At 48.3% G+C, this 27,675-nt stretch overlaps 2 protein-coding genes across 3 annotated transcripts; one reads left to right on the top strand and one right to left on the bottom strand.

Moving 5' to 3' along the window:
• The first annotated feature begins 16,739 nt into the window (after nucleotides 1–16,739).
• Nucleotides 16,740–22,019, top strand: LOC109784209 (CBL-interacting protein kinase 32). Of its 2 annotated transcripts, XM_045227471.2 has the most exons (16): nucleotides 16,816–17,022; nucleotides 17,127–17,274; nucleotides 17,963–18,256; nucleotides 18,578–18,640; nucleotides 18,913–18,984; nucleotides 19,118–19,225; nucleotides 19,312–19,392; nucleotides 19,564–19,617; nucleotides 19,707–19,832; nucleotides 19,915–20,004; nucleotides 20,239–20,361; nucleotides 20,477–20,587; nucleotides 20,892–21,005; nucleotides 21,137–21,193; nucleotides 21,275–21,349; nucleotides 21,539–22,019. In XM_045227471.2, the coding sequence occupies exons 3-16, from the start codon at nucleotides 18,086–18,088 to the stop codon at nucleotides 21,611–21,613; spliced, it is 1,320 nt and encodes a 439-aa protein (XP_045083406.1). In that variant the 5' UTR covers nucleotides 16,816–17,022; nucleotides 17,127–17,274; nucleotides 17,963–18,085; the 3' UTR covers nucleotides 21,614–22,019. The 2 variants fall into 2 exon arrangements, with proteins under 2 accessions (XP_020198391.1, XP_045083406.1); XM_020342802.4 differs by lacking the exon at nucleotides 17,127–17,274 and having other exon boundaries at nucleotides 16,740–17,022.
• A 61-nt stretch (nucleotides 22,020–22,080) lies between these two features.
• Nucleotides 22,081–23,339, bottom strand: LOC109784208 (uncharacterized). Its single transcript, XM_020342801.4, has 4 exons — nucleotides 23,154–23,339; nucleotides 22,692–23,055; nucleotides 22,463–22,585; nucleotides 22,081–22,246 (listed from the first exon to the last, which is right to left on the bottom strand). The coding sequence occupies exons 1-4, from the start codon at nucleotides 23,224–23,226 to the stop codon at nucleotides 22,081–22,083; spliced, it is 726 nt and encodes a 241-aa protein (XP_020198390.1). The 5' UTR covers nucleotides 23,227–23,339.
• Nucleotides 23,340–27,675: the final 4,336 nt, after the last annotated feature.

The raw sequence follows: 27,675 nt of genomic DNA, 5'->3' as shown, positions 1-27,675 counted from the left end.
CGGTGGAGACCAGTGGCGGGAGGTCCCTGGTGAGAAGAGGACGATCCGGAGACCCGAAGAGGCAGAGCAGGTTATGCGCGGGCGAGAAGGTTCGGAAAATTTTCCAAAATTTGGCCCGTCGGTATATATAACCTGACCTTGTCGGTGTGACCGAGTGGAACGACTCGGTGGCACCAAGATGCAAAACTGCAGGCAGTTACTGCAACTCGGTGTGACCGAAAGGTTCTAATCAGTTGCACCGAGATTGAAAACCCTAGATCAACTTAGTGACTCGGTAGGACCGAAAAGGATGAATCGGTCAGACCGAGATGCACAAAGAGGTTTTGGAGGTTTAAGTCTATGACGAATCGGGAACTCCGAGTGCTCCTCACACAGAGTGGTTCGAATCTGACTTGATCAAACTTTGTGATGTAGCATGAATAGAGTTTGAGATGAGAAGAGCATAGATAGCTAGAGGGAGTTCTTAGGCATTCTTGTCCATCCATTTGGCAAAAGAGAAAGAGCCAAACAATCAAAACTACAAATGGATGTCCTCGAATGAGTAAAGTATGCAACCAACATGCTCACACAATAAAATGGCAAATGAAATATGTGACAAAGCATGCACAAACACTCTAGCATCTATCAAGCAATTTGGCGATGACTAGGTCATCTATATATGAGTATATTGACTTAGGAGTCAAATGAGAACATTTGATCATAGGTCATACTCATCGTTTAAGCACAAGTGGGGTTACCACTTTTACATAAAGCATTGATGTGTTCACACCATTAGAGTTGCTTTAACTCAATTGATTAGAGTAAAGCTCCCCCTAGATGTGATATCCCCCCTTAGAGGGATGAACTAACCTTGGGTTTTGTCGATGATGACTTCATGTAGGTGTTGAAGATGTAGATGCTCAATGTTGATGTAGATCATTGGGAGCAATCCTTTGGAGTGAGTTGCACTTTCAATACCTACACGGGTTAGTCCCACAAGGAACAAACAAGGATATCCATAGACATAGAGTGATGCATACACAAGATGATGTCCATGAAAGCATTGGATTACCTTGTCCCTTGTCTTACCAACAAGAGGGTTTGTGACTCCTTGAACTAGTACAAGATATGGAAGTTGTTTGCACTTGTTCTCGCCAAAATGATAAGAGTGAAGTATGTTGGCGGAGTCACCCTCAAGAACTCTCTAGTTCTTCTTCTTCTGGATCCACACCATCTTGATGGGAATCCTCGGGGTTGTAGTTGTACTTGATGAAGTAGTACTTGATGTAGTCTTGGGAACCCACTTGACCAAGGCCTTAGGTTCTTCTTCAAATGCATCAATTTCCTCTTGAAGCTTGTCCTTGCCTTTTTGCTTGTGGTCTTGTGGTGGAAGATCATCTTGAGCTTGTGTCCCTTTGAAAGAAGTAGGATCATACTTCTCTTGTTGAGGAACAAACTTCGTCTTGGGGTATTGATCTTCTTCCCACTCAACTCCATTGGTATTGAACTTTCGTTCAAAACCAACACCTTGATTCTTCCGGTGTCTTCCTTGCTTGCGTACAATTTCCTCAAATTGCTTACTTCCGGCAAGGCTCTTGTAAACACCTTTCTCTATGATTCCCTTCAATAAGCTATTTTCTTGCTCAAGTGTAACTTGGCTAAGAGAATCATTAGTGGAATCAAGAGAACTACTAGAAGCTACAACATTGGATTTAGCATGATTGTTGTTACTTCTAGATGAAGCATCTTTCTTGTTCTTGTTGCTAGATTTAACTTGTGGCATGTAAGTAGACAAGAGTAAACGCTTGGCAATGTAATAAGAACTTTTCTTGCGAAGATCATCATTGATTGCCTTTAAAAACTCATGCTCTTGCTCAAGGTTGAGCTTTTCAAAGCGTAGCTTATCATGAGTCTTTAAAAGTTCTCGATGATTTTCCAAGGTAGTTTCATGAGCTAACTTAAGAGTGTTTAGTTCTTTAGTTAGGCGCTCAATCTCCTTCTTATCATCATCATTCGTTTTATCTTGATTAGCATGATTAATTGACGTTTCATCATAGTTTTCATCACTAGAGTTGTCAACAAGTAAATCATCATCACCTAGCAAATCATCTTCATCACTATTAAAATCAACATACTCGGGATGTGTTACCTTTGGACCTTTGGCCATGAAGCATCTTCCAATTCCTTCATTTGGTGAGTCAAATATGTCGTAGGAGTTGGTTGACACAAGTGCTAGACCGGCAACACCCTCATCTTGAGTATATTCGGAGTCGGAGTGATAACTTCTTTCGGAGTGATTGTCGGAGTCGGAGCCGGATACCCATTCACCAACGTGAGCTTGATGTCTTCTTTTTGTGTAGCTCCTTGATGACTTATCCTTCCTTTCCGAGTCCTTGCTTCTTCGTGAGGGTCTTCGTTCATAACGATCATCTCTACTCCTCCTTTCTCTTGGTGGTGACTCTTCTCTTCTACTTCTTCTTTTGGGAGAATCTTCTCTTCTTTTGTAGGGAGTCGTACACTCATTGGAGTAGTGTCCGGGTCTTCCACAATTGTAGCAATTACGCTCACGACTAGAAGATCTTTTGTCATTGTAGGACCTTGACTTGGAGCTTCTTTCTTTGCTTCTACTCTTGTAGAACTTGTTGAAGTTCTTTACCATTAGGCTCAATTCTTCATTGAAGGTTTGTTTCTCACTTGATGATGTGGGAGCATCACACGAGGCTTTGTAAGCATCACTAGACTTGTTGTGAAGCTCTTCCTTATCCTTGAGAGACATCTCATGAGCAACAATTCTTCCAATGACTTCCATTGGCTTGAGATCTTTGTAATTGGGCATCATTTGGATCAATGTGTACATGGTATCATATTTTCTATCCAAGGCTCTTAGGATCTTCTTGATGATGAATTTGTCGGTCATCTCTTCACTTCCCAAGCCGGCAATCTCATTTGTGATGAGAGCAAGCCTAGAGTACATTTCGGCGACACCTTCACCATCCTTCATTTTGAACTTGTCAAGTTGATTTTGAAGCACATCCAATTTGGATTCCTTGATGGAGTCGGTACCTTCGTGCATATCAATCAAAGTATCCCAAATTTCCTTTGATTCTCAAGATGGCTGATTTTGTTGAATTCTTCGGGGCACAATCCATTGAAGAGAATGTCACAAGCTTGAGCATTGTATTGTAGCATCTTCAACTCTTCCGCGGTGGCTTCACGGTTTGGTTCTCTCCCATCAAAGAATTCACCTTGCAAGCCAATACACACAATAGCCCAAACGGCAGGGTTATGTCCAAGAATATGCATTTTCATCTTATGCTTCCAACTAGCAAAATTTGTACCATCAAAGTAAGGACCTCTACGGTGGTAATTTCCCTAGCTAGATGACATACTCTCCTAGGTTGTGAAACCAAGGCTATGACCACCAAAAGCTATGGAAATCAAAGCAAATGGAGACCAAAGCTCTTATACCACTTGTAGGATCGAAAGTATGTCTAGAGGGGGGTGATTAGACTACTTGACCAAAATAAAAATCTAGCCTTTTCCCAATTTTAGTTCTTGGCAGATTTTAACAACTTAGCACAAGTCAAGCAATCAACCTACACATGCAATTCTAAGAGTATAGCAGCGGAATGTAAAACAATTGCATATGAAGGTAAAGGGAGGAGTTTGAGGGAGCAAACGCAATGTTGACACGGAGATTTTTTATCCGTGGTTCCGATAGGTGGTGCTATCGTACATCCACGATGATGGAGACTTCAACCCATGAAGGGTAACGGTTGCGCGAGTCCACGGAGGGCTCCACCCACGAAGGGTCCACGAAGAAGCAACCTTGTCTATCCCACCATGGTCGTCGCCCACGAAGGACTTGCCTCACTAGGGTAGATCTTCACGAAGTAGGCGATCTCCTTGCCCTTACAAACTCCTTGGTTCAACTCCACAATCTTGTTGGAGGCTCCCAAGTGACACCTAGCCAATCTAGGAGACACCACTCTCCAAGAAGTAAAAAATGGTGTGTTGATGATGAACTCCTTGCTCTTGTGCTTCAAATGATAGTCTCCCCAACACTCAACTCTCTCTCATAGGATTGGATTTGGTAGAAAGAAGATTTGACTGGAAAGAAACTTGGGGAAGGCTAGAGATCAAGATTTATGTGGTTGGAATGGAATATCTTGACCTCAACACAAGTGTAGGTGGTTCTCTCTCAGAAAATATGTATTGGAAGTGTAGGCATGTTCTGATGGCTCTCTCCACGAATGAAGAGTGGGTGGAGGGGTATATATAGCCTCCACACAAAATCTAACCGTTACACACAAATCATCAAACTCGGTGGGACCGATTCAGAGAACTCGGTCAAACCGATTTAGTTCAAAATGTGAACGTTAGGATTCTCGGTGGGACCGACATGTCAACTCGGTGGGACCGATATCATTAGGGTTAGGGCATAACGTAATCTCGGTGAGACCGATTACACAAACTCGGTGGGACCGATTTTGGTAATAGTCAAACAGAGAGTTGGTCAGGCAAACTTGGTGGGACCGATTCGCTCATCTCGGTTGGACGGAAACGTTACGAAAAGGAAACAGAGTGTTTGCATTGCAATCTCGGTGGGACCGATCGCTCATCTCGGTTTGACCAAAACGTTACGAAGGGAAGCAGAGAGATTACAATCCCATCTCGGTGAGACCGAAATCCCTATCGGTGAGACCGAAAAGACTAGGGTTTCTGGCAGTGGCTATGTCAACTGAACTCGGTGGCGCCGGATAGAAAGAATCGGTGGGGCCGAGTTGGATATTTGGTGGGGGACATATGTGGATATGAGAAAGTAGTGGAGGGTTTTGGAGCATATCACTAAGCATTTTGAGCAAGCACCTCATTAAGCAACACCTCATCCCTTCTTAATAGTATTGGCTTTTCCTATAGACTCAATGTGATCTTGGATCACTAAAATAGAAAATGTAGAGTCTTGTGCTTTGAGATTGAGCTAATCCTTTGTCCTTAGCATTCTGAAGGGTCCACTTTCTAATCATGCCATGCCAATCATTGAGCTTTCCTGAAATATCTATCTTGAAATAGCATTAGCTCAATGAGCTATATGTTGTTAGGAATTACCAAAACCACCCAGGGATAGTTGCACTTTCAAAAGTGCCTTCGTGAGAGGCAGAGTTTTGCATGTAATTTCATGCTCGTGCAAGGCACAGAAAGACGGACATGCCTTGAGGGAGCTGGCTTCTCTAGTTAAGCCAGACATATCAAAAGCCTTCGACGCGGTGGATTACAGGTTTACACAAGATGGGCTTTTGGCGGGACTTTGCTGGCGTGGATTTTTGGCCTCTTATCAATAGAAACCACACATGTCCTTGTTAATGGCACACCCAGATCCACACTTTCTAGCGCGAGGGGTTTAAAGCAAGGAGATCCACTCTCACCCATGTTATTCGTTCTTCTCATGGAAGTGTTTCATCACATGTTCGATTTGTGGCGCGACATGAGTTGACACCCCTGGGAAGAAGAGGTCTCTCCCACTTGGTCTCAATATTCACGAATGATGTCATGTTGTTTATGAATCCCTCGTGGATGGACATCAGAGTTTTCTATGCCATACTACATGACTTCAGCGAAGCTTCGGGATGCGGATCGACCCACTCAACTGCTTTCCGCCATCCCTATTCGATGCGCTGATGCTCAAGTGGAGCTGATCAGAATAGGCATGGGGATGCCCAGTTGGGGGATTCCCATGCAAGTACCTTGGGTTGCCATTAACCGTCAGGAAATCCACGATAACACAATTTTAGGGAATTGTGGACAATACGACAAGCAAGCTCCTGACTTGGAAGGCATCTACTATGGATAAATCAGGTCGGCTTATTCTTGTTATATCCGTCTTGTGTGCCATGCTGATTCATAGGATGATGGCTTTGATGTACCACCCAAGGTGATTTTCAGCCTCATTAAGATCCGTCGTGGATTCTTGTGGGTTGGTCATGGGGACGCGAAGGGTGGACAATGTTTGGTGACTTGGGATGTGATGTGCATGCCCAAGTGGGCCGGAGACTTTGGAATTCCAAACTTGAGATGGCTAAATTTTGCCCTACGTGCAAGATGGCTTTGGCTAAATTGTGTGGATGGCTCAAAGCCTTGGGCTGAGTTTAACATCCAGGTTACGTCCGAGTCGCACGCGGTATATAAGGCTGCTGTCTTTGTGGATGTTGGAGACGGTAGGACCTCTTTATTTTGGGAGGACAGATGGTTATAAGGCATGACGGTTCATGACATTGCACCACACATATATGACCGTATACGACCGGTTGCCAGGCGGAGTAGAACAGTGGCATGTGCACTTGATGAAGTGTGGCCCCAAGATGTTGGCCTAGATCTGAATACGGATGAGATACATGAATACTTTCAGCTATGGGACATCGTATCAATGGTTGATCTACCGGAAGGCATGGAAGACCATGTGAGATGGGCCTGGGAGCCGTCAGGGCAATACTCTGTTGGAAATATGCCCTAGAGGCAATAATAAAATGGTTATTATTATATTTCCTTGTTCATGATAATTGTCTATTGTTCATGCTATAATTGTGTTATACGGAAATCGTAATACATGTGTGAATACATAGACCACAACATGTCCCTAGTGAGCCTCTAGTTGAATAGCTCGTTGATCAACAGATAGTCATGGTTTCCTGACTATGGACATTGGATGTCATTGATAACGGGATCACATCATTAGGAGAATGATGTGATGGACAAGACCCAATCCTAAGCATAGCACAAGATCGTGTAGTTCGTTTGCTAGAGCTTTTCCAAATGTCAAGTATCATTTCCATAGACCATGAGATTGTGCAACTCCCGGATACCATAGGAGTGCTTTGGGTGTGCCAAACGTCACAACGTAACTGGGTGGCTATAAAGGTGCACTACGGGTATCTCTTAAAGTGTCTGTTGGGTTGGCACGAATCGAGACTGGGATTTGTCACTCCGTATGACGGAGAGGTATCTCTGGGCCCACTCGGTAATGCATCATCATAATGAGCTCAATGTGACCAAGTGTTTGGTCACGGGAGCATGCATTACGGTACGAGTAAAGTGACTTGCCGGTAACGAGATTGAACAAGGTATTGGGATACCGACGATCGAATCTCGGGCAAGTAACGTACCGATTGACAAAGGGAATTGTATACGGGATTGATTGAATCCTCGACATCGTGGTTCATCCGATGAGATCATCGTGGAACATGTGGGAGCCAACATGGGTATCCAGATCCCGCTGTTGGTTATTGACCGGAGAGTCGTCTCGGTCATGTCTGCATGTCTCCCGAACCCGTAGGGTCTACACACTTAAGGTTCGGTGACGCTAGGGTTGTAGAGATATTAGTATGCGGAAATCCGAAAGTCGTTCGGAGTCCCGGATGAGATCCCGGACGTCACGAGGAGTTCCGGAATGGTCCGGAAGTGGAGAATTGTATATAGGCCAGTTTCGGCCACCGGGAAAGTTTCGGGGGTCACCGGTATTGTACCGGGACCACCGGAAGGGTCCCGGGGGGTCCACCGGGTGGGGCCACCTATCCCGGAGGGACCCATGGGCTGAAGTGGGAGGGGAACCAGCCCCTGGTGGGCTGGTGCGCCCCCCTTGGGCCTCCCCCTGCGCCTAGGGTTGGAAACCCTAGGGGTGGGGGGCGCCCCACTTGGCTTGGGGGGCAAGCCACCCCCTTGGCCGCGGCCCCCCCTTGGAGATTGGATCTCCTAGGGCCGCCCCCCAGGGGCCCTATATAAAGAGGGGGGAGGGAGGGCAGCCGCACCCAAGCCCCTGGTGCCTCCCTCTCCCTCCCGTGACATCTCTCCCTCTCGCTGAGCTTGGCGAAGCCCTGCCGAGATCCCCGCTGCTTCCACCACCACGCCGTCGTGCTGCTGGATCTCCATCAACCTCTCCCTCCCCCTTGCTGGATCAAGAAGGAGGAGACGTCTTCCCCAACCGTACGTGTGTTGAACGCGGAGGTGCCGTCCGTTCGGCGCTCGGTCATCGGTGATTTGGATCACGACGAGTACGACTCCATCAACCCCGTTCACTTGAACGCTTCCGCTCGCGATCTACAAGGGTATGTCGATGCACTCTTTTCCCTCTCGTTGCTAGAAGACTCCATAGATTGTTCTTGGTGATGCGTAGAAATTTTTTAATTTCTGCAACGATCTCCAACAGTGGCATCATGAGCTAGGTCTATGCGTAGTTTCTATGCACAAGTAGAACACAAACTTGTTGTGGGCGTAGATGTTGTCAATTTTCTTGCCACTACTAGTCTTATCTTGTTTCGGCGGCATCGTGGGATGAAGCGGCCCGGACCGACCTTACACGTACGCTTACGTGAGACAGGTTCCACCGACTGACATGCACCAGTTGCATAAGGTGGCTAGCGGGTGTCTGCCTCTCCCACTTTAGTCGAATCGGATTCGATGAAAAGGGTCCTTATGAAGGGTAAATAGAAGTTGGCATATCACGTTGTGGTTTTACGTAGGTAAGAAACGTTCTTGCTAGAAACCTATAGAAGCCACGTAAAAACATGCAACAACAATTAGAGGACGTCTAACTTGTTTTTGCAGCATATGCCTTGTGATGTGATATGGCCAAAAGGATGTGACGAATGAAATATATGTGATGTATGAGATTGATCATGTTCTTGTAATAGGAATCACGACTTGCATGTCGATGAGTATGACAACCGGCAGGAGCCATAGGAGTTGTCTTTTTTTTTTGTATGACCTGCGTGTCATTGAATAACGCCATGTAAATTACTTTACTTTATTGCTAAACACGTTAGCCATAGAAGTAGAAGTAATCGTTGGCGTGACAACTTCAGGAAGACACGATGATGGAGATGATGATGATGGAGATCATGGTGTCATGCCGGTGACGAAGATGATCATGGCGCCCCGAAGATGGAGATCAAAGGAGCAATATGATACTGGCCATATCATGTCACTATTTGATTGCATGTGATGTTTATCATGTTTTACATCTTATTTGCTTAGAACGACGGTAGCTTAAATAAGATGATCCCTCGCAATAATTTCAAGAAAGTGTTCCCCCTACCTGTGCACCTTTGCGAAGGTTCGTTGTTTCGAAGCACCACGTGATGATCGGGTGTGATAGATTCTAACGTTCGAGTACAACGGGTGTAAGCCAGATTTGCACACGCAATACACTTAGGTTGACTTGACGAGCCTAGCATGTACAGACATGGCCTCGGAACACGGAAGACCGAAAGGTCGAGCATGAGTCGTATAGAAGATACGATCAACATGAAGATGTTCACCGATGTTGACTAGTCCGTCTCACGTGATGATCGGACACGGCCTAGTTGACTCGGATCATGTTTCACTTTGATGACTAGAGGGATGTCTATCTGAGTGGGAGTTCTTTGAATAATTTGATTAGATGAACTTAATTATCATGAACTTAGTCTAAAATCTTTACAATATGTCTTGTAGATCAAATGGCCCACGCTAATGTTGCCCTCAACTTCAACGCGTTCCTACAGAAAACCAAGATGAAAGATGATGGCAGCAACTATACGGACTGGGTCCGGAACCTGAGGATCATCCTCATAGCTGCCAAGAAAGATTATGTCCTAGAAGCACCGCTAGGTGACGCACCCATCCCAGAGAACCAAGACGTTATGAACGCTTGGCAGCAGCGTGCTGATGATTACTCCCTCGTTCAGTGCGGCATGCTTTACAGCTTAGAACCGGGGCTCCAAAAGCGTTTTGAGCAACACGGAGCATATGAGATGTTCGAAGAGCTGAAAATGGTTTTCCAAGCTCATGCCCGGGTCGAGAGATATGAAGTCTCCGACAAGTTCTTCAGTTGTAAGATGGAGGAAAATAGTTCTGTCAGTGAGCACATACTCAAAATGTGGGTTACACAACCGCTTGACTCAGCTGGGAGTTAATCTCCCGGATGACGCGGTCATTGACAGAATCCTTCAGTCGCTTCCACCGAGCTACAAGAGCTTTGTGATGAACTTCAATATGCAGGGGATGGAAAAGACCATTCCTGAGGTATATTCAATGCTGAAATCAGCAGAGGTGGAGATCAAAAAGGAACATCAAGTGTTGATGGTGAATAAAACCACTAAGTTCAAGAAAGGCAAGGGTAAGAAGAACTTCAAGAAGGACGGCAAGGGAGTTGCCGCGCCCGGTAAGCCAGTTGCCGGGAAGAAGCCAAAGAATGGACCCAAGCCTGAGACTGACTGCTTTTATTGCAAGGGAAGTGGTCACTGGAAGCGGAACTGCCCCAAGTACTTGGCGGACAAGAAGGCCGGCAACACCAAAGGTATATGTGATATACATGTTATTGATGTGTACCTTACCAGCACTCGTAGTAGCTCCTGGGTATTTGATACCGGTGCGGTTGCTCATATTTGTAACTCAAAGCAGGAGCTGCGGAATAAACGGAGACTGGCAAAGGACGAGGTGACGATGCGCGTCGGGAATGGTTCCAAGGTCGATGTGATCGCCGTCGGCACGCTACCTCTACATTTACCTACGGGATTAGTTTTAAACCTCAATAATTGTTATTTAGTGCCAGCTTTGAGCATGAACATTGTATCATGATCTCGTTTAATTCGAGATGGCTACTCATTTAAATTCGAGAATAATGGTTGTTCTATTTATATGAGAGATATGTTTTATGGTCATGCCCCGCTGGTTAATGGTTTATTCTTAATGAATATCGAACGTAGTGTTACACATATTCATAGTGTGAATACCAAAAGATGTAAGGTTGATAATGATAGTCCCACATACTTGTGGCACTGCCGTCTTGGTCACATTGGTGTCAAACGCATGAAGAAGCTCCATGCAGATGGGCTTTTGGAGTCTCTTGATTACGAATCATTTGACACGTGCGAACCATGCCTCATGGGTAAGATGACCAAGACTCCGTTCTCCGGAACAATGGAGCGAGCAACCAACTTATTGGAAATCATACATACTGATGTGTGCGGTCCAATGAGTGTTGAGGATCGCGGTGGCTATCGTTATGTTCTCACTCTCACTGATGACTTGAGTAGATATGGGTATGTCTACCTAATGAAACACAAGTCTGAGACCTTTGAAAAGTTCAAGGAATTTCAGAGTGAGGTTGAGAATCAACGTGACAGGAAAATAAAGTTCTTACGATCAGATCGTGGAGGGGAATATTTGAGTCACGAATTTGGCACACACTTAAGGAAATGTGGAATAGTTTCACAACTCACGCCGCCTGGAACACCTCAGCGAAATGGTGTGTCCGAACGTCGTAATCGCACTCTATTGGATATGGTGCGATCTATGATGTCTCTTACCGATCTACCACTCTCATTTTGGGGCTATGCTTTAGAGACTGCCGCATTCACTTTAAATAGGGCTCCGTCGAAATCTGTTGAGACGACACCGTATGAATTATGGTTTGGGAAGAAACCTAAGCTGTCGTTTCTAAAAGTTTGGGGATGCGATGCTTATGTCAAGAAACTTCAACCTGAAAAGCTCGGATCCAAGTCGGAAAAATGCGTCTTCATAGGATACCCTAAGGAAACCATTGGGTATACCTTCTACCTCAGATCCGAAGGCAAGATCTTTGTTGCCAAGAACGGGTCCTTTCTGGAGAAAGAGTTTCTCTCGAAAGAAGTAAGTGGGAGGAAAGTGGAACTTGATGAAGTACTACCTCTTGAACCGGAAAGTAGCGCAGCTCAGGAAGATGTTCCTGTGGTGCCTGCACTGACTAGAGAGGAAGCTAATGATGATGATCAAGGTACTTCGGATCAAGTTACTACTGAACTTCGTAGGTCCACGAGGACACGTTCCACACCAGAGTGGTATGGCAACCCTGTCCTGGAAATCATGTTGTTAGACAACGGTGAACCTTCGAACTATGAAGAAGCAATGGCGGGCCCAGATTCCAACAAATGGCTTGAAGCCATGCATTCCGAGATAGGATCCATGTATGAAAACAAAGTGTGGACTTTGACAGACTTGCCCGATGATCGGCGAGCGATAGAAAACAAATGGATCTTTAAGAAGAAGACGGACGCGGATGGTCATGTTACCATCTATAAAGCTCGACTTGTCGCTAAGGGTTATCGACAAGTTCAAGGGGTTGACTACGATGAGACTTTCTCACCCGTAGCGAAGCTGAAGTCCGTCCGAATCATGTTAGCAATTGTCGCATACTATGATTATGAGATATGGCAAATGAACGTCAAAACGACATTCCTTAACGGCTTTCTTAAGGAAAAATTGTATATGATGCAGCCGGAAGGTTTTGTCGATCCTAAGAATGCTAACAAGGTATGCAAGCTCCAGCGCTCCATCTATGGGCTGGTGCAAGCATCTCGGAGTTGGAACATTCGATTTGATGAGATGATCAAAGCGTTTGGGTTTACACAGACTTATGGAGAAGCCTGTGTTTACAAGAAAGTGAGTGGGAGCTCTGTAGCATTTCTCATATTATATGTGGATGACATATTGTTGATGGGAAATGATATAGAATTCTTGGGAAGCATAAAGGCCTACTTGAACAAGTGTTTTTCAATGAAGGACCTTGGAGAAGCTGCTTATATATTAGGCATCAAGATCTATAGAGATAGATCAAGACGCCTCATTGGTCTTTCACAAAGTACGTACCTTGACAAGATATTGAAGAAGTTCAATATGGATCAGTCCAAGAAGGGTTCTTGCCTGTATTGCAAGGTGTGCAATTGAGCACGGCTCAATGCCCGACCACGGCAGAAGATAGAGAAAAGATGAGTGTCGTCCCCTATGCCTCGGCGATAGGGTCTATTATGTATGCCACGCTGTGTACCAGACCTGATGTAAACCTTGCCATAAGTTTGGTAGGAATGTACCAAAGTAATCCCGGCATGGAACACTGGACAGCGGTCAAGAATATCCTGAAGTACCTGAAGAGGACTAAGGATATGTTTCTCGTTTATGGAGGTGACGAAGAGCTCGTCGTAAAGGGTTACGTCGATGCTAGCTTCGACACAGATCTGGATGACTCTAAGTCACAAACCGGATACGTGTATATTTTGAATGGTGGGGCAGTAAGCTGGTGCAGTTGCAAGCAAAGCGTTGTGGCGGGATCTACATGTGAAGCGGAATACATGGCGGCCTCAGAGGCAGCACAAGAAGCAATCTGGGTGAAGGAGTTCATTACCGACCTAGGAGTTATTCCCAATGCGTCGGGCCCGATGACTCTCTTCTGTGACAACACTGGAGCTATTGCCCTTGCCAAGGAGCCCAGGTTTCACAGGAAGACCAGGCATATCAAGCGTCGCTTCAACTCCATTCGTGAAAATGTTCAAAATGGAGACATAGATATTTGTAAAGTACATACGGACCTGAATGTAGCAGATCCGTTGACTAAACCTCTCCCTAGAGCAAAACATGATCAACACCAGAACTCTATGGGTGTTCGATTCATCATAATGTAACTAGATTATTGACTCTAGTGCAAGTGGGAGACTGTTGGAAATATGCCCTAGAGGCAATAATAAAATGGTTATTATTATATTTCCTTGTTCATGATAATTGTCTATTGTTCATGCTATAATTGTGTTATCCGGAAATCGTAATACATGTGTGAATACATAGACCACAACATGTCCCTAGTGAGCCTCTAGTTGACTAGCTCGTTGATCAACAGATAGTCATGGTTTCCTGACTATGGACATTGGATGTCATTGATAACGGGATCACATCATTAGGAGAATGATGTGATGGACAAGACCCAATCCTAAGCATAGCACAAGATCGTGTAGTTCGTTTGCTAGAGCTTTTCCAAATGTCAAGTATCATTTCCATAGACCATGAGATTGTGCAACTCCCGGATACCATAGGAGTGCTTTGGGTGTGCCAAACGTCACAACGGAACTGGGTGGCTATAAAGGTGCACTACGGGCATCTCCGAAAGTGTCTGTTGGGTTGGCACGAATCGAGACTGGGATTTGTCACTCCGTATGACGGAGAGGTATCTCTGGGCCCACTCGGTAATGCATCATCATAATGAGCTCAATGTGACCAAGTGTTTGGTCACGGGAGCATGCATTACGGTACGAGTAAAGTGACTTGCCGGTAACGAGATTGAACAAGGTATTGGGATACCGACGATCGAATCTCGGGCAAGTAACGTACCGATTGACAAAGGGAATTGTATACGGGATTGATTGAATCCTCGACATCGTGGTTCATCCGATGAGATCATCGTGGAACATGTGGGAGCCAACATGGGTATCCAGATCCCGCTGTTGGTTATTGACCGGAGAGTCGTCTCGGTCATGTCTGCATGTCTCCCGAACCCGTAGGGTCTACACACTTAAGGTTCGGTGACGCTAGGGTTGTAGAGATATTAGTATGCGGAAATCCGAAAGTCGTTCGGAGTCCCGGATGAGATCCCGGACGTCACGAGGAGTTCCGGAATGGTCCGGAAGTGAAGAATTGTATATAGGCCAGTTTCGGCCACCGGGAAAGTTTCGGGGGTCACCGGTATTGTACCGGGACCACCGGAAGGGTCCCGGGGGGTCCACCGGGTGGGGCCACCTATCCCGGAGGGACCCATGGGCTGAAGTGGGAGGGGAACCAGCCCCTGGTGGGCTGGTGCGCCCCCCTTGGGCCTCCCCCTGCGCCTAGGGTTGAAACCCTAGGGGTGGGGGGCGCCCCACTTGGCTTGGAGGGCAAGCCACCCCCTTGGCCGCCGCCCCCCTTGGAGATTGGATCTCCTAGGGCCGCCCCCCCCCAGGGGCCCTATATAAAGAGGGGGAGGGAGGGCAGCCGCACCCAAGCCCCTGGCGCCTCCCTCTCCCTCCCGTGACATCTCTCCCTCTCGCTGAGCTTGGCGAAGCCCTGCCGAGAGCCCCGCTGCTTCCACCACCACGCCGTCGTGCTGCTGGATCTCCATCAACCTCTCCCTCCCCCTTGCTGGATCAAAAAGGAGGAGACATCTTCCCCAACCGTACGTGTGTTGAACGCGGAGGTGCCGTCCGTTCGGCGCTCGGTCATCGGTGATTTGGATCACGAAGAGTACGACTCCATCAACCGCGTTCACTTGAACGCTTCCGCTCGCGATCTACAAGGGTATGTAGATGCACTCTTTTCCCTCTCGTTGCTAGAAGACTTCATAGATTGTTCTTGGTGATGCGTAGAAATTTTTTAATTTCTGCAACGATCTCCAACATACTCGACATGCTCAGCCTATGCGTCATGCTTCTTTGGCCAGAGCACAATCTTTCTGCCACAGTAATATGGTGAAGTCGTGCGCCACTAAGGTGTAAGTTCTTCGCCTGGCTAGGCATGAAGAATAGGTGCTGGACATTAGATAGACTTGCTCTGCATGGATTACCGCATCAGGTTGGCATGTCCCCTCTGCGACCAGGAGTAAGAAACTACCGATCACATCCTGGTGTCCTGCGTTTTCGCGAGATCGGTGTGGCATTTCATCCTGGACACTTGGGGAAGGGCTCATTGGGCACCATCATCAATTGATACACTATTGCCATGGACTGCATCCCTTATGGTACAAGATCGCAGCATGAAGGACATGCACACCTTGCTACTTCTCATCGTGTGGCAATTGTGGAAGCACCGAAATGCGGTGGTCTTTGATGGAGCTACCTTTTTGATTGGAGAGCCGCACCGCTAGAATTGCAACCAGATTCTCCCCTTCTCGTCGCCACCAATCATGCCGGCGTCTCCTTTGATTTTAAGTCCACCCATCTCTCTCTCTCTCTCTCTCTCTCTCTCTCTCTCTGTGTGTGTCGGATCCCCTGAGACAGCCTCTGCCATCGCCCAAGCCAGAATCTGCTCGAACAATGGCGAAGCTACCGCGAAATCCTCCTCTGCTCCTCAACCTAGATCCGGTCACGTACCTCGAACGGTAGATCCCGAATCCTCTTCGCCTCTCGTTCCTCCGTCCTCTGCCTAGATCTGAGCAAGCCGAGTCGAGAGCGGCTGCCGCTCCATCATCGCTCGCCAACTCATCGCGTGGCGGATTTGGGCAAGTTGCACCGACATCAGAACACCCTCAAGGGGATCCATGGCGGATTTGAGCGGCCGATGTGGTTTTGCGAGCGAAGTCGCGATCACCTCAATCAAGAGCGCTTGTCCCTGTGCTGGATGTACGTAGTGACTTTGTTAATTTAGAAACTTTGTGCTACTATCAAGCATGATGAAGGAGATATATTGTACTACTCCCTTCGTTCCTAAATATTTGTCTTTTTAGAGATTTTAAATGGACTATCATATACGGATGTATATAGACATATTTTAGAGTGTAGATTCACTCATTTTGCTCCGTATGTAGTCGCTTGTTAAAATCTCTAGAAAGACAAATATTTAGGAACGGAGGGAGTACATTGTTTATATGTAGTATAATTTTGTAATGGAGATGTGCAACAAGATCTCCTATTATAAAAGAAAAGGCAAGAATATTTTTTTCTACCTTTAGAATGGGATCGAGTTTAGCATACTTTTATAGCATGTTTCAAAATTTTCATAAATGCAATTTGCAACGTAGTTTTTCTTTGTTTGAAAACACAATGTGCAACGGAGTCGGGTAGTACTAGTACCGGATATCGTGGACTCATAATAATTGGACATCCACCGAATTCACCTGTGGCGAATTAAGGAGGAGGGGTCCAGATCCGAAATCCGGGATCAATCATGCACACTCATGGTGTGTTGTTGTGTGGTGTGTGACTCCGCACGCACCCTACTGCCGCTGTCCGAGTTGCCGTGGGGCCCGCTCTCTGCAACAACTGCCCCGGCTGCTCCTTTCTTGAAGGCCACCGTCATGTCTGTGTCGTCGTCTTCTTCTCTGCCGCCCCCTCCCCCAGCTCAGCTGAACCGTTCCAAACTTGCAGTTCCAACTTCAACCTCCTCCTCTCACTCACTCCTATTTATTACAGTAGCTAAGCTTCCCTCTTCTCCTCCCGCCGAGCCCCCTTCCTTCCTGATCACAGACAGCCATTTCTTGCCATTCGCATCACATAGCAGCCAGCAGCCACCTCACCTGTAAGTTCTCCGAGATTCCTCTCTACTTCCACTTCTCAATTTGCTTTCTACTCTTTCTTCCTTTTGAATTATGGTTCCACCACTGAGTGTTTTGATGTGAGCAGAGAGCTCAATTTTGGCTTACGCCCAACGCGCCGCCCCCCTAACTAACTGAACTTGAGTCTTGGCGACTATTAGCTCCCATCAGATGCATAAACTTGGTGCCATTCTTTGCATAGGAAGAATTTCTTGATGGGAGCTATAGGGCCTAGGGTGGGTTCTCTTCTCTCTCTCCGTTACCTTGTTGCTCTTGGCAAATCTTCCAAAGTTTCTTTTTCCAAAAGAAAAAAGCAAGAAGAATATGGGCTTGGTGCTTGAGAATTCTGACCAGTTCATCTTCCTTCCTTTGGTGGGTGGGTGTGGAATATGCCACGCCCTGCGAATATTCAAATGCTCTGTTTCTTTCGAAAATTCTACTGTATTCTTTCTTTCAAAAATTGGTCTGTTTGCAGCCCCCCCCCCCCCCCCCCCCCCCTCGTGCGCGCCCAGTTTCATTCACAACAGACATCCTGTCCAGATCCAAAAACACGGCGGTCTTATTCCTTTTGACCTCCGATCCAGTTGATTATTCCAGTTTAACTTGGCCCTTCGGGGATTTTCTCTGCTAAACAACTCCACTAGTGTACTGATTGACTTAATCAGACAACTTATTTATGGGTTCAGTTCAGGGGTAGGGTCAGGAGAGCTGCATGTATGTAAACATAGTAATGCACAAGTGCCAACTGCAGTTTTGCCTACACAACTTAATGCACGGTCTGCTCGTTCCTCGCTCCTCCATAACTGACTGCTCAACAGCATTTCAAAATTTTCCATGGCCATGGGTCCATTCTCTGTAGTGCCACAAGATGATAACTGTTTTTTCTGTAGTGCCGTCCTCATCTTTTCCATGTCTCAACTGTAGATTTTCCACGCGGGACAGTGAAACAAATTGGCGGCGCGCGGAAAGGAAACGGAGCCACACGACGCCTGACCAGAGGTTTCCAGAGGGAGAGGGGGATAAGGCAGGCAGGCAGGCAGGCAGGGGATGAGTACAACCAAGGTGAAGAGGCGTGTGGGCAAGTATGAGCTAGGCCGGACCATCGGCGAGGGCACCTTCGCCAAGGTCAGGTTCGCCAGGAACACCGAGACCGGGGACCCCGTTGCCATCAAGATCTTGGACAAGGAGAAGCTTCTCAAGCACAAGATGGTCGAGCAGGTCACTCTCCAACGTCCACCTCACATTTTACCTTGTCATGCTCCTCAATCATCATTTCTTCTTTCTGGTCATATTTCATATCCACTGGATTACGATGGGTCTTCCTGCCCCATCGCTGTATTTTCGTGGTACAAATCCGGTTGCCACTTTTGCCTGAATTCAGTACTCCCTCTCTTCACTTTTATAAGGCGCTGTAGACATTTCAGACAGTGTGCAAAACGGCTCGATTTCAGTTGTCTGAAACGACTTATAAAAGTGAATGGAGGGAGTAATTTTTATTTTTTTGCTGATGATGAGTAAAACCCTGTGGTGGAATCGCAGATCAAGCGGGAAATCGCAACGATGAAGCTGATTAAGCATCCCAATGTTGTCCGCATACACGAGGTAGCTCAAGGAATCGCCATTTCTATCTTGTTTTCGATATTCAAGTTAATCCTGTAATATTGTTCATTTGAAATGTGCATCATGTTATGTCTGGGGTCCATGGACCATGCCACAATACTACTCAAAGCCAGCTACCTCTTTCCAATCATGCACCTCAACCATAAAGCTGTTGTCAGAAATATTGGACGCAATTATTTGACATGTCTGTTTTAATTTCATCATGGGAACTGCTAATATTATCGAATTAATTAATGTTCTCCTCGATTTTCCAGGTGATGGGAAGCAAAACAAAAATCTACATAGTTTTGGAATACGTCACCGGGGGCGAGCTCTTTGACACAATCGTAAGTGGTGCGCTACACCAGATGTTTCCTGCTTATGCGCTGATGCAGTTTGCTTATCTTTGGCAAACACACGATTACAACACATACCGTTGTTCGTTATGTACTGACGGTTATCGTGTCCCTTGTCGTAAAGGTTAACCATGGCAGAATGAGGGAAGATGAGGCAAGGAGATACTTCCAGCAGTTGATTAATGCGGTTGATTATTGCCATAGCAGGGGGGTGTACCACCGTGATTTAAAAGTGAGCTCCTCTCCATCTCCGCTGCCTCTTTTTCCTGTCAATGCTAAATGTACTCACAAAATCTATCTAAACCAAACTACTTGCAGCCAGAAAATCTATTACTTGATTCATGTGGAAATCTGAAGGTGTCTGATTTTGGGCTGAGCGCGCTATCTCAGCAGCTCAAGGTACGGGTTTATTATATAGCTTCTTCATGCACTCCTAAGTTATCATGGAAGTTTTCGGAGTTCACACTTTTCTGTATTAGCAGATAATCATGTTCCTTTGGTGTTCAAACACTCTCATATATTCATTCTTCCTATATATTTTGGAATATTTTATTATTTATTGTTGTTCAGGATGACGGATTACTGCACACGACTTGTGGCACTCCAAATTATGTTGCACCAGAGGTAATTTCAGAAATTTGTAGAAACTGAACAACCAATAGTTCTTGACATTAATTTCTAACCAAGTACCACAATAATGCAACTACCGACAGGTCCTCGAAGATCAAGGCTATGATGGCGCAATGGCAGATTTGTGGTCATGTGGAGTAATTCTGTTTGTTCTGCTAGCAGGGTATTTGCCTTTTGAGGACTCTAATCTTATGGCCTTGTATAAGAAAGTGAGCATTGAACTTCTTTTGGTTTACTGTTACGGTCTTGCTTGTTCATGCTGATTTGATTTTTCTCTATTATTCCTTGCAGATATCAAATGCAGAGTTTACGTTTCCGCCTTGGACGTCTTTTCCTGCCAAGAGGTTGTTAACAAGAATCCTTGATCCAAATCCGATCACGGTATGGTAGAGCACAAGAGCTCATTGAACCAATACTTAGATAGGAAAATCTCCTCATACAATGCATCCAGTAGGTTGTAGATAACATGCTGTCAGTTCCATTCATCAGCCTACAATATTCCAAGTTCTTTTGTGCTTACTAATAAATACACCAGAGATGGTGCGCAATCAGGGACTAATAATCCCACATCTTACTCCATGATATCAAAGCTAATGTCTTGATAAATTGTGGCAGAGAATAACAGTTCAAGAAATGCTAGAAGATGAGTGGTTCAAGAAAGGTTACAAGCGTGCGGAGTTTGATGAGAAGTATGACACAACACTGGATGATGTGGATGCTGTTTTCAATGATTCAGAAGTAAGCCCATGGCTATATGCAAGCTCTTGCATTTCTGTTTCTACCAAATGCAGAAGATCTCTCGTGGGTTCGGTATTACTAACCAGTTTTATGACTCTGGTTTGACTTCCTCCAGGAGCACCATGTAACAGAAAAGAAAGAAGAAGAACCAGTAGCTCTGAATGCATTTGAACTGATTTCTATGTCAGCAGGCCTCAATCTTGGAAATTTATTCGACTCTGAGCAGGTAAGATAACATCCTAATAGCAACATAAAACTTGGGAAATTGCGATGCGCGATGACTTAACTCACGATGGTTTTATAGGTATTGCTGATATAGCCCAAATCATGTCTGAAATATGCACTTGATTTCGATATCTCAGTTACATTGAATCATGAAAGCCAGCAGTTATATTTATATGCCTATGTAAATATAAAGATCTTCAGACCCTTTTTTTTCACTTAGAGCTTTATGCACATTTTCTATTACGCATTTATGATTTCGAAACTTCATTCTTCCATACTCTAACATCGAATAACTATATCGACAGGAATTTAAAAGAGAAACAAGGTTTACATCTAAAAGCTCGCCTAAAGAAATTCTCCGCAAGATTGAAGAAGCTGCAAAGCCTCTAGGATTTGATATTCAGAAGAAAAATTACAAGGTCTGCCACGCAAAGCTTGGTTTAATAACAGTCCACACTATTATTTTTCTTAAAAAAGTTCGATTGATATTGTATATGACCCTCAAGTATATATTTTTTCTGAATGTTTAAATCCTTTTTTGTTTGATCAGCTGAGACTAGAAAAGGTAAAAGCAGGAAGGAAGGGGAACCTCAATGTTGCTACCGAGGTAATGCGGAGAATATGCTGAACTGAATCCACTTTTAAGTTAACTTGTTCAGTTTAACTTTATTTGTGCAATATCATTTAGATACTGCGAGTCGGACCTTCTCTTCATATGGTTGAAGTTCGCAAAGCAAAAGGTGACACTCTAGAATTTCACAAGGTAAATTATCATGCCAATTATGGTTTGGAAGTAGGGTCTGTCAACTGAGAGGTGCACCGATTCCTGCTTCTCCGACCTCAGTAATCTGGACTCGACGAGTTACCGGGATTGTAAATTGTGGTTGATCCTTTTTCGCCTTTCCCTCGCCAATTTGTACTGAAATACATAAATCTTGATATTGTGGTGCAGTTCTACAAGAACCTTTCAAACACCTTGAAGGACGTTGTTTGGAAATCCGACGATCTTCAGATCCAACCTTCCTAGCAGCAGCTTGGGAGAAGGGGGAATGGGTAAACTATTAGCATCCCATTCCTCCTGAGTTGATCCATTCTCAGGAGCTGGATCAAGAAAAAATTGTTCACCGCATTTTGTAAGTACCGATGGATAGCCCTGTTGTCAGCTGTGCTTGTCCTCCACTGGTGTTGTATATGCTGCATTTTGAGAGACTTCTTGGAACAGTTTAAGTCAAGCACATTCAAGTAGGTTTTGCTGTATATTAGGCATGTGGTTTTCGCAAGTCGTATCGAGTTCACTTTGGAACAATGCAATCAGGAATTCGCAAACATTTAGCCGAATATGCTTGTAAACTCACATCGGCCGGTCATCATTTCGTTCGTTCCCATTGTAAATTGTGAGACCATGGAGTTAATTTCTTGTTTTTGCCTTGTTACATACACTTGTTCCTTGAGCTGTAAATCAGAACTGAAGGGTGAAACAAAAAACCTGAAGTTTCAGAGGATGATACATGAGGGGATGCAGCTTCCTCGTTTGTCCTTGTTTCCTTGGTCCGGCGGGGGATCGGCATCGCCGCCGGTCTTCTCTCCTACCATCTCACGACTGTTTTGCTGTGACTTCCGCCCTACCATCTCACGGCTGTTTTCCTGTGACTTCCGCCGTCTGCCATTTGCACATGACACGAGCAACATGCACTGTGAGATAGCTAGCAACACATAGCATTCTAGTAGTATCATATATACATTGGGTTCATGCTCATCGTGGTTTCGGTTAAAGATGCATGCTGCCTTGCAAGTGCAAAAGATAGGAGAAAGATGAAGAAGGTTTTGCCTATGAAGAGTGAAGACTAGTTAACGCAAGTTGCATGGTGGAGTGTACCCTCGTTTATTACTCCGGCCGATCTGCATGATCCGGAAGGCCAGAAGGTAGCGGCAGACCCGGAGTCCATTCTTGAAGAGCGGCGGCGCCGATGGTTTTGATCCCGTCGCCGTCGAGTCCATTCTGCAGATTGATTGATTCATTGATTGAATTAGGCCGGAAAAGAAAATGAAGAACATCTCATTGCAGATTTGGCGTGAGAAGATGCATGAGACGGAATGGCACTGACTTGGCCGTCATGACCCTGGCGAACTCGGAGTAGTTGATCTGCCCGTCGCCGTCGAGGTCGGCCTCGCGGAGCATCTCCGCGACCTCCTCGTCGGAGAGGCGCTCGCCGAGCTTGACCATGACGTGCCGGAACTCGTCCAGCGAGATGAAGCCGTTCTTGTCCTGGTCGAAGACGCGGAAGGCCTCGCGGAGCTCGTCCTCGGCGCCGCGCATCTTGCGGTCGAGGAGGGTCAGGAACTCGGAGAAATCCACGACGCCGTTGCCGTCCGTGTCCACCTCCGCGATCATCTCCCGCAGCTCCTCCTCCGACGGGCGCTGCCCCAGCGACCGCATCACCGTGCCGAGCTCCTTGGTCGTGATCGTCCCTGCAGGTTTTCGCGCGCGCGCGGAATCAAAATCTCGAACCGCATTGTTGCGTGCGTGCGTGCCAATGGCGATCGAATGGAGGAAGAAGGAACCACACCGTCGCCATCCTTGTCGAAGAGGTTGAAGGCCGCCCGGAACTCGTCGATCTGCTCCTTGGACAGCTCATCCATTCATCCAGCTTAACCCTGAATTTGTTTTTACGGGGTGGAGGTGGACATGGATGAACTCGCGCGGCGATTTGCCGCCAAATCTCCCGCCTCGTAATCCGCGCGCGCGCTGTTCTTGGTTCTTGCGTTGGCGAGGAATGGATAAAGGAAGGACGCGCTTGGAAAGGTTGCTCTGCCGAGATGCCGCCTTTCATCGGAAGGCCGACATGAAATCCGGTGCATCCAAGTGCACGTATTATTTGTACGCCGCCTTGAAAAACGGCCGAAATGTTTCAAAACCAAGAAACAGGCTTTGCTCGAACTGAGAAAATCCTCGTACAACCACCCGGTCAAAATAAAAATAAACCGGTGTTCGAGCGAGTGGCATAAGCGGTACCAACCCAACATCGAGCGTGAAAACAAAAGACGTCACACCTAACATGAGACAAACGAAACTACCAAACATGACCAAAACTACGCAGCCTTGAGAAACCACCTGACACCGCAGTACCGGACACACCAAGCAATCTCTGGAGGAGGACAAGTCACACTGTTGAAATTGTCCCCTCGCGCCAAACCGTGCTCCTGCCAGCAGATAGCAAGATAGACATAAAATATAGGAGATCATCAGGGCCACCCTGTGACAGAGTTGAGGACGCTATACGCCAGGGAAGGCATGCCTGAAGCCGTTGGATAGCTACGACCAAAAGGGTCTGGGGCTCCACGACAACACCTCAATAGGGTGAGGACGCCAAGCGCTACCGCCGTCGAGCCCGAGAGGACGGACTAGGGTTTTCACCCTGGAGCCTAGGCATCATGAGGGGACCCATAACAACGCCCCTGAGAGGAACGACTGTCGGAGTAATTGGCCACGGGTAGCCTCATTGGCCCCCATGGCGCTTCAAGGTATCGGGGCCGGCTGCTTCCTCAAGATTCAAAGAGTTAAGAGCCGCCTCTTCGCGGCCGGCTGCTAGGAGACGGCAAAGCCCAGCAGGTGGCCACGAGGTGGGCCGGCTCCTAGCAGGCGGCCCTAGGCGTCCTCAAAGTTGGCACCCACATAAATGCGATGAGACAGGGCGTGGCTACAGCACGCCTTGCCACCCCTGAATCTGGGGCCAAGCGTGGCCACAGTGCATCATACCAGACGGAGATCTCCCGTCCGGCGCGGCACTGTTGCCACACAGCCCATGACATCACCCCTGTCAGAGAGAGCCATGCTCCCACGATGGGCTGTCGGTACGGCCCGCAAGCGGCGGGCCCTACCTGTCCACAAGGAGCCAGAAGGCGGCGAGCCCAGACCAGTCGGCTCGTAGGGAGGCCGGCCCCTGACCAGGCGGCCTTCCTCTCCTTGGAGTTTGTGCGCCATTAATCAGAAGAGACGGGGAATGACTACGGTGATCGCCCGCCAGGCGGCGGGTACTGTAGCCACGCCCCTCCCGACAAAGCATGCATCATTATAGGCATCGCTACAGTGCTGAGCAGCCAGCAAGACCCGAGAGCAGCGGGTGCGGCCCATCGGTCAGGTATGAGACAGCCGGCGGGGCCCACTAGGCGGCGGGCCCCAGCGGCCGCTGGAGAAGCCGGCAACCGTAGACACTGACAGCCAAGGCCTACACCCGGCCAGATTACCCTTGTACCCCTGGGGGGTAGGCCTATATAAACCCCCCAGGGCACCCATGCAAAGGGTTCAGACTCTAGTTCACTCACACACCCATATAGAGAGAGGAAGCTAGGGCTAGCCTTGTTCTTCTTCCCCCTCTAGAGAAACAGCTCAAGGAGCAAGCTTGTAGTCACCAATGTTGCTTGAGTGATCATGCGGAGACCCCGCAGAGCAGGAGTAGGGGTGTTATCTCCTAGGAGCCCCGAACCTGGGTAAGATTCGCCGGTGTGTATGTCTACGCCTCACCCCGTTTCCTGGCACCGGCGACGTATTATTAGCCCCCTCCATGATAAGCCATCCTTTGGCATATGTCGCACGACACCCCCGACATTTGGCGCCCACCGTGGGGCTAGGTGCACCATCGTCCAGAGATCTGTTCTGGACGGGAACCCTCTTCCTCCCCAGCGAGCGCAGCCAGCCCGGCACGCCCGATGGCGTTAGCGCCGACGTGCTGCATGGCGCAGAGATTGCCTGTGCAGCGGCTGGCCTCGCTGACCTTGTTGGCGAGATCCGCCTCTCCGACGAGCCCGCCCCAGGGCGCAGCCAGCTCCAAGAGCTGCCTCGTCGATCTCCTTGGCAAGCTCGACATTGCCAACGAGCCCGCCTCCGACCTAGAGTCGATCGGCTCCACCGACCCGATGCTTGTCGACTCCGACACCGCATCCCTTGACGCCTTCCCCACCAACATGGTGGTCATCGACGACCATCTCCCTCGCGCCGACAGTGGCGGCAGCACCATCACGGAGGTGCTCGTCGTCAGCCACGATGGAGCTTCTGGTGGCGGCGCCCAAGACCCGCTCGAGGTGGCGCTATGAGACCTGTCTGCACCCATCGCAGAAGATGCCGACGCCGAGACACTAGAAGCTCGCCGCGTCTTGCTCGTCGAGAGCGCCAAGAAGTTGGCCACCATGAGACGCCTCTCAGAGGCCTACTAGCGCGAGATCGACCGCGCTGTTGGCGGCACGCCGACTGCTGGCGGGCCTAGCCGCGTTGGCACAGTCCGGCAGCGTGGCGCTGCCATCGCCAGCATGTTTGGGGCAGACCGCCCTGTCTATGCCACGCCCACGGAGAACATACGAGCTGCCCAGGCGGCAGCAGACGAGCTGGACAACCTCGAGGGCGACAAGCGTCGCTTCATGACGGAGCGCGTCCAGCAGCTCATTGACGCGGCTGCCGCATAGAAGGACCCGGCCAGCGGGTCGAGAACCCGCCCCCTCGCCGAGATCAAGGCGCGACCTCCCGGACGCCGACTGGTGGCGTCCATGACAGACGAGACAAAGAGCCGGCTGCTAGCCGCAGCCGCACGCGCGTCACCATCGAGCGCGACCAAGATGGCCGCCCACGAGCAGTGGAACGACGGGACGATTGTCCGCCACCCCCTCCATCTCAGAGGGAGAGGCGTGCTTCCCCGCCGCCTGTTGACCACCCAACTCTCGGCGACCGGCTGGGCCGCCGAGAGGGAATCGGAGAGAACGACGCCCGCCACCGGATCGACCGTCTCAATCGATCCCTGACGCTAGAAGAGGAAGACGCGCTGGGCCCGCCTTGTTTCAGCCCCCGCATCCGTGACGAGCCATTTCCCAAAGGGTTTACGCTCCCACGAGATACGCCCAAGTATAACGGCTCTGTGAAGCCAAAGGATTGGCTGGTCGACTACTCCACGACCGTCAGCATAGCGAACGACAACAAGCGTGTTGCCGTGAAGTACGTTCTGCTCATGCTCCAGGGCACGGCCCGGACATGGCTGAACAGCCTGAAGCCCCGCAGCATCAACAGCTGGGTAGATTTCACTGAAGTCTTCGTCCGCAACTTCACCAGCACCTACAAGCGGCCGCCCAAGCCTCGCCAGCTCTCGTTGTGCGTCCAAGGCCCCAACGAGTCCACCCGCGACTACCTGACGCGGTGGGCTGAACTGCGCAACTCCTGCGAAGGGGTGCACGAGGTCCAAGCAATCAAGTACTTCACTGTTGGGTGCCGAGAGGGCAACTTACTCAAGCACTGACTCCTCTGCGACGAGCCGGCCATCCTCGACGAGCTACTGATCATAGCAGACAAGTACGCCACTGCCGACTCCTCCATGAAGTCGGAGCTCCGCGTGGATACTTCTGGGAAGGTGCTCCCTCCGGCTCCTCGGACGCCGGCTAGAGACAACAGTCGGCGCCAGCAGCCGAACGACAACAAGCGCAAGGCCCAGCAGCCGGCTTCCACTAGCCAGCAGGTGACGACAGTTGAGGATCAGCAACCTGAAGGACAACCCCTCCCCAAGCGCCAGAAGGGCAGCAAGCCAGTTTGGTGACCTGCTTTCTCCTTTGAGCAGACCCTCGATGCCCCTTGCAAGTTCCACAGCGGGGCGAAGTCGTCCAACCATACCACTCGGAAATGCCACTGGCTTGTCCGCATCACTAAGGGAGAAGGACTCCCCCCACCGCCTGCTGGCCCGCCGGCTCCGCCTCCCCAGCAGTCGGCCGCCCGTCCAACAGTCGGCGCAATCCAAGATGATTACCCTGAAGAGCATGGTGCATACGTTGTCTTCACCAGCGTTGCCAATGACAGACACAGCCGGCGTCAGCAGCACCGAGAAGTGAACGCAGTCGCCTCAACTGCTCCAGAATTCATGCACTGGTCTGAGAGGCCTATCAGTTGGAGCCGAGCTGACCACCCGGAAGTGATGCCCTCCCCGGGTTCTTATGCCCTGGTATTGGATGCCACCCTTGCAACGGAGAGGCGAGCTGCTCGTTTCTCCCGGATTCTGATAGACGGCGGTAGCAGCATCAACATCCTTTACCGCGACACCATGGAAAAGTTGAAGATCA

Source organism: Aegilops tauschii, chromosome 4, assembly GCF_002575655.3.
Source record: "Aegilops tauschii subsp. strangulata cultivar AL8/78 chromosome 4, Aet v6.0, whole genome shotgun sequence".
Taxonomy (NCBI): domain Eukaryota; kingdom Viridiplantae; phylum Streptophyta; class Magnoliopsida; order Poales; family Poaceae; genus Aegilops; species Aegilops tauschii.
This window is presented reverse-complemented; position numbering and strand designations above follow the sequence as displayed.

Bases quoted from the DNA above. Each gene is read 5' to 3' on its own strand.
- LOC109784209 (XM_020342802.4), top strand. From the start codon at position 18,086: ATGAGTACAACCAAGGTGAAGAGGCGTGTGGGCAAGTATGAGCTAGGC. The intron at 19,393-19,563 runs GTACGGGTTTAT...ATTGTTGTTCAG, and splicing joins CGCTATCTCAGCAGCTCAAG to GATGACGGATTACTGCACAC. The intron at 21,006-21,136 runs GTCTGCCACGCA...TTGTTTGATCAG, and splicing joins TTCAGAAGAAAAATTACAAG to CTGAGACTAGAAAAGGTAAA.
- LOC109784208 (XM_020342801.4), bottom strand. From the start codon at position 23,226: ATGGATGAGCTGTCCAAGGAGCAGATCGACGAGTTCCGGGCGGCCTTC. The intron at 23,056-23,153 runs GTGTGGTTCCTT...GAAAACCTGCAG, and splicing joins CTTCGACAAGGATGGCGACG to GGACGATCACGACCAAGGAG. The intron at 22,247-22,462 runs GTACACTCCACC...TGCAAATGGCAG, and splicing joins GGCCGGAGTAATAAACGAGG to ACGGCGGAAGTCACAGGAAA.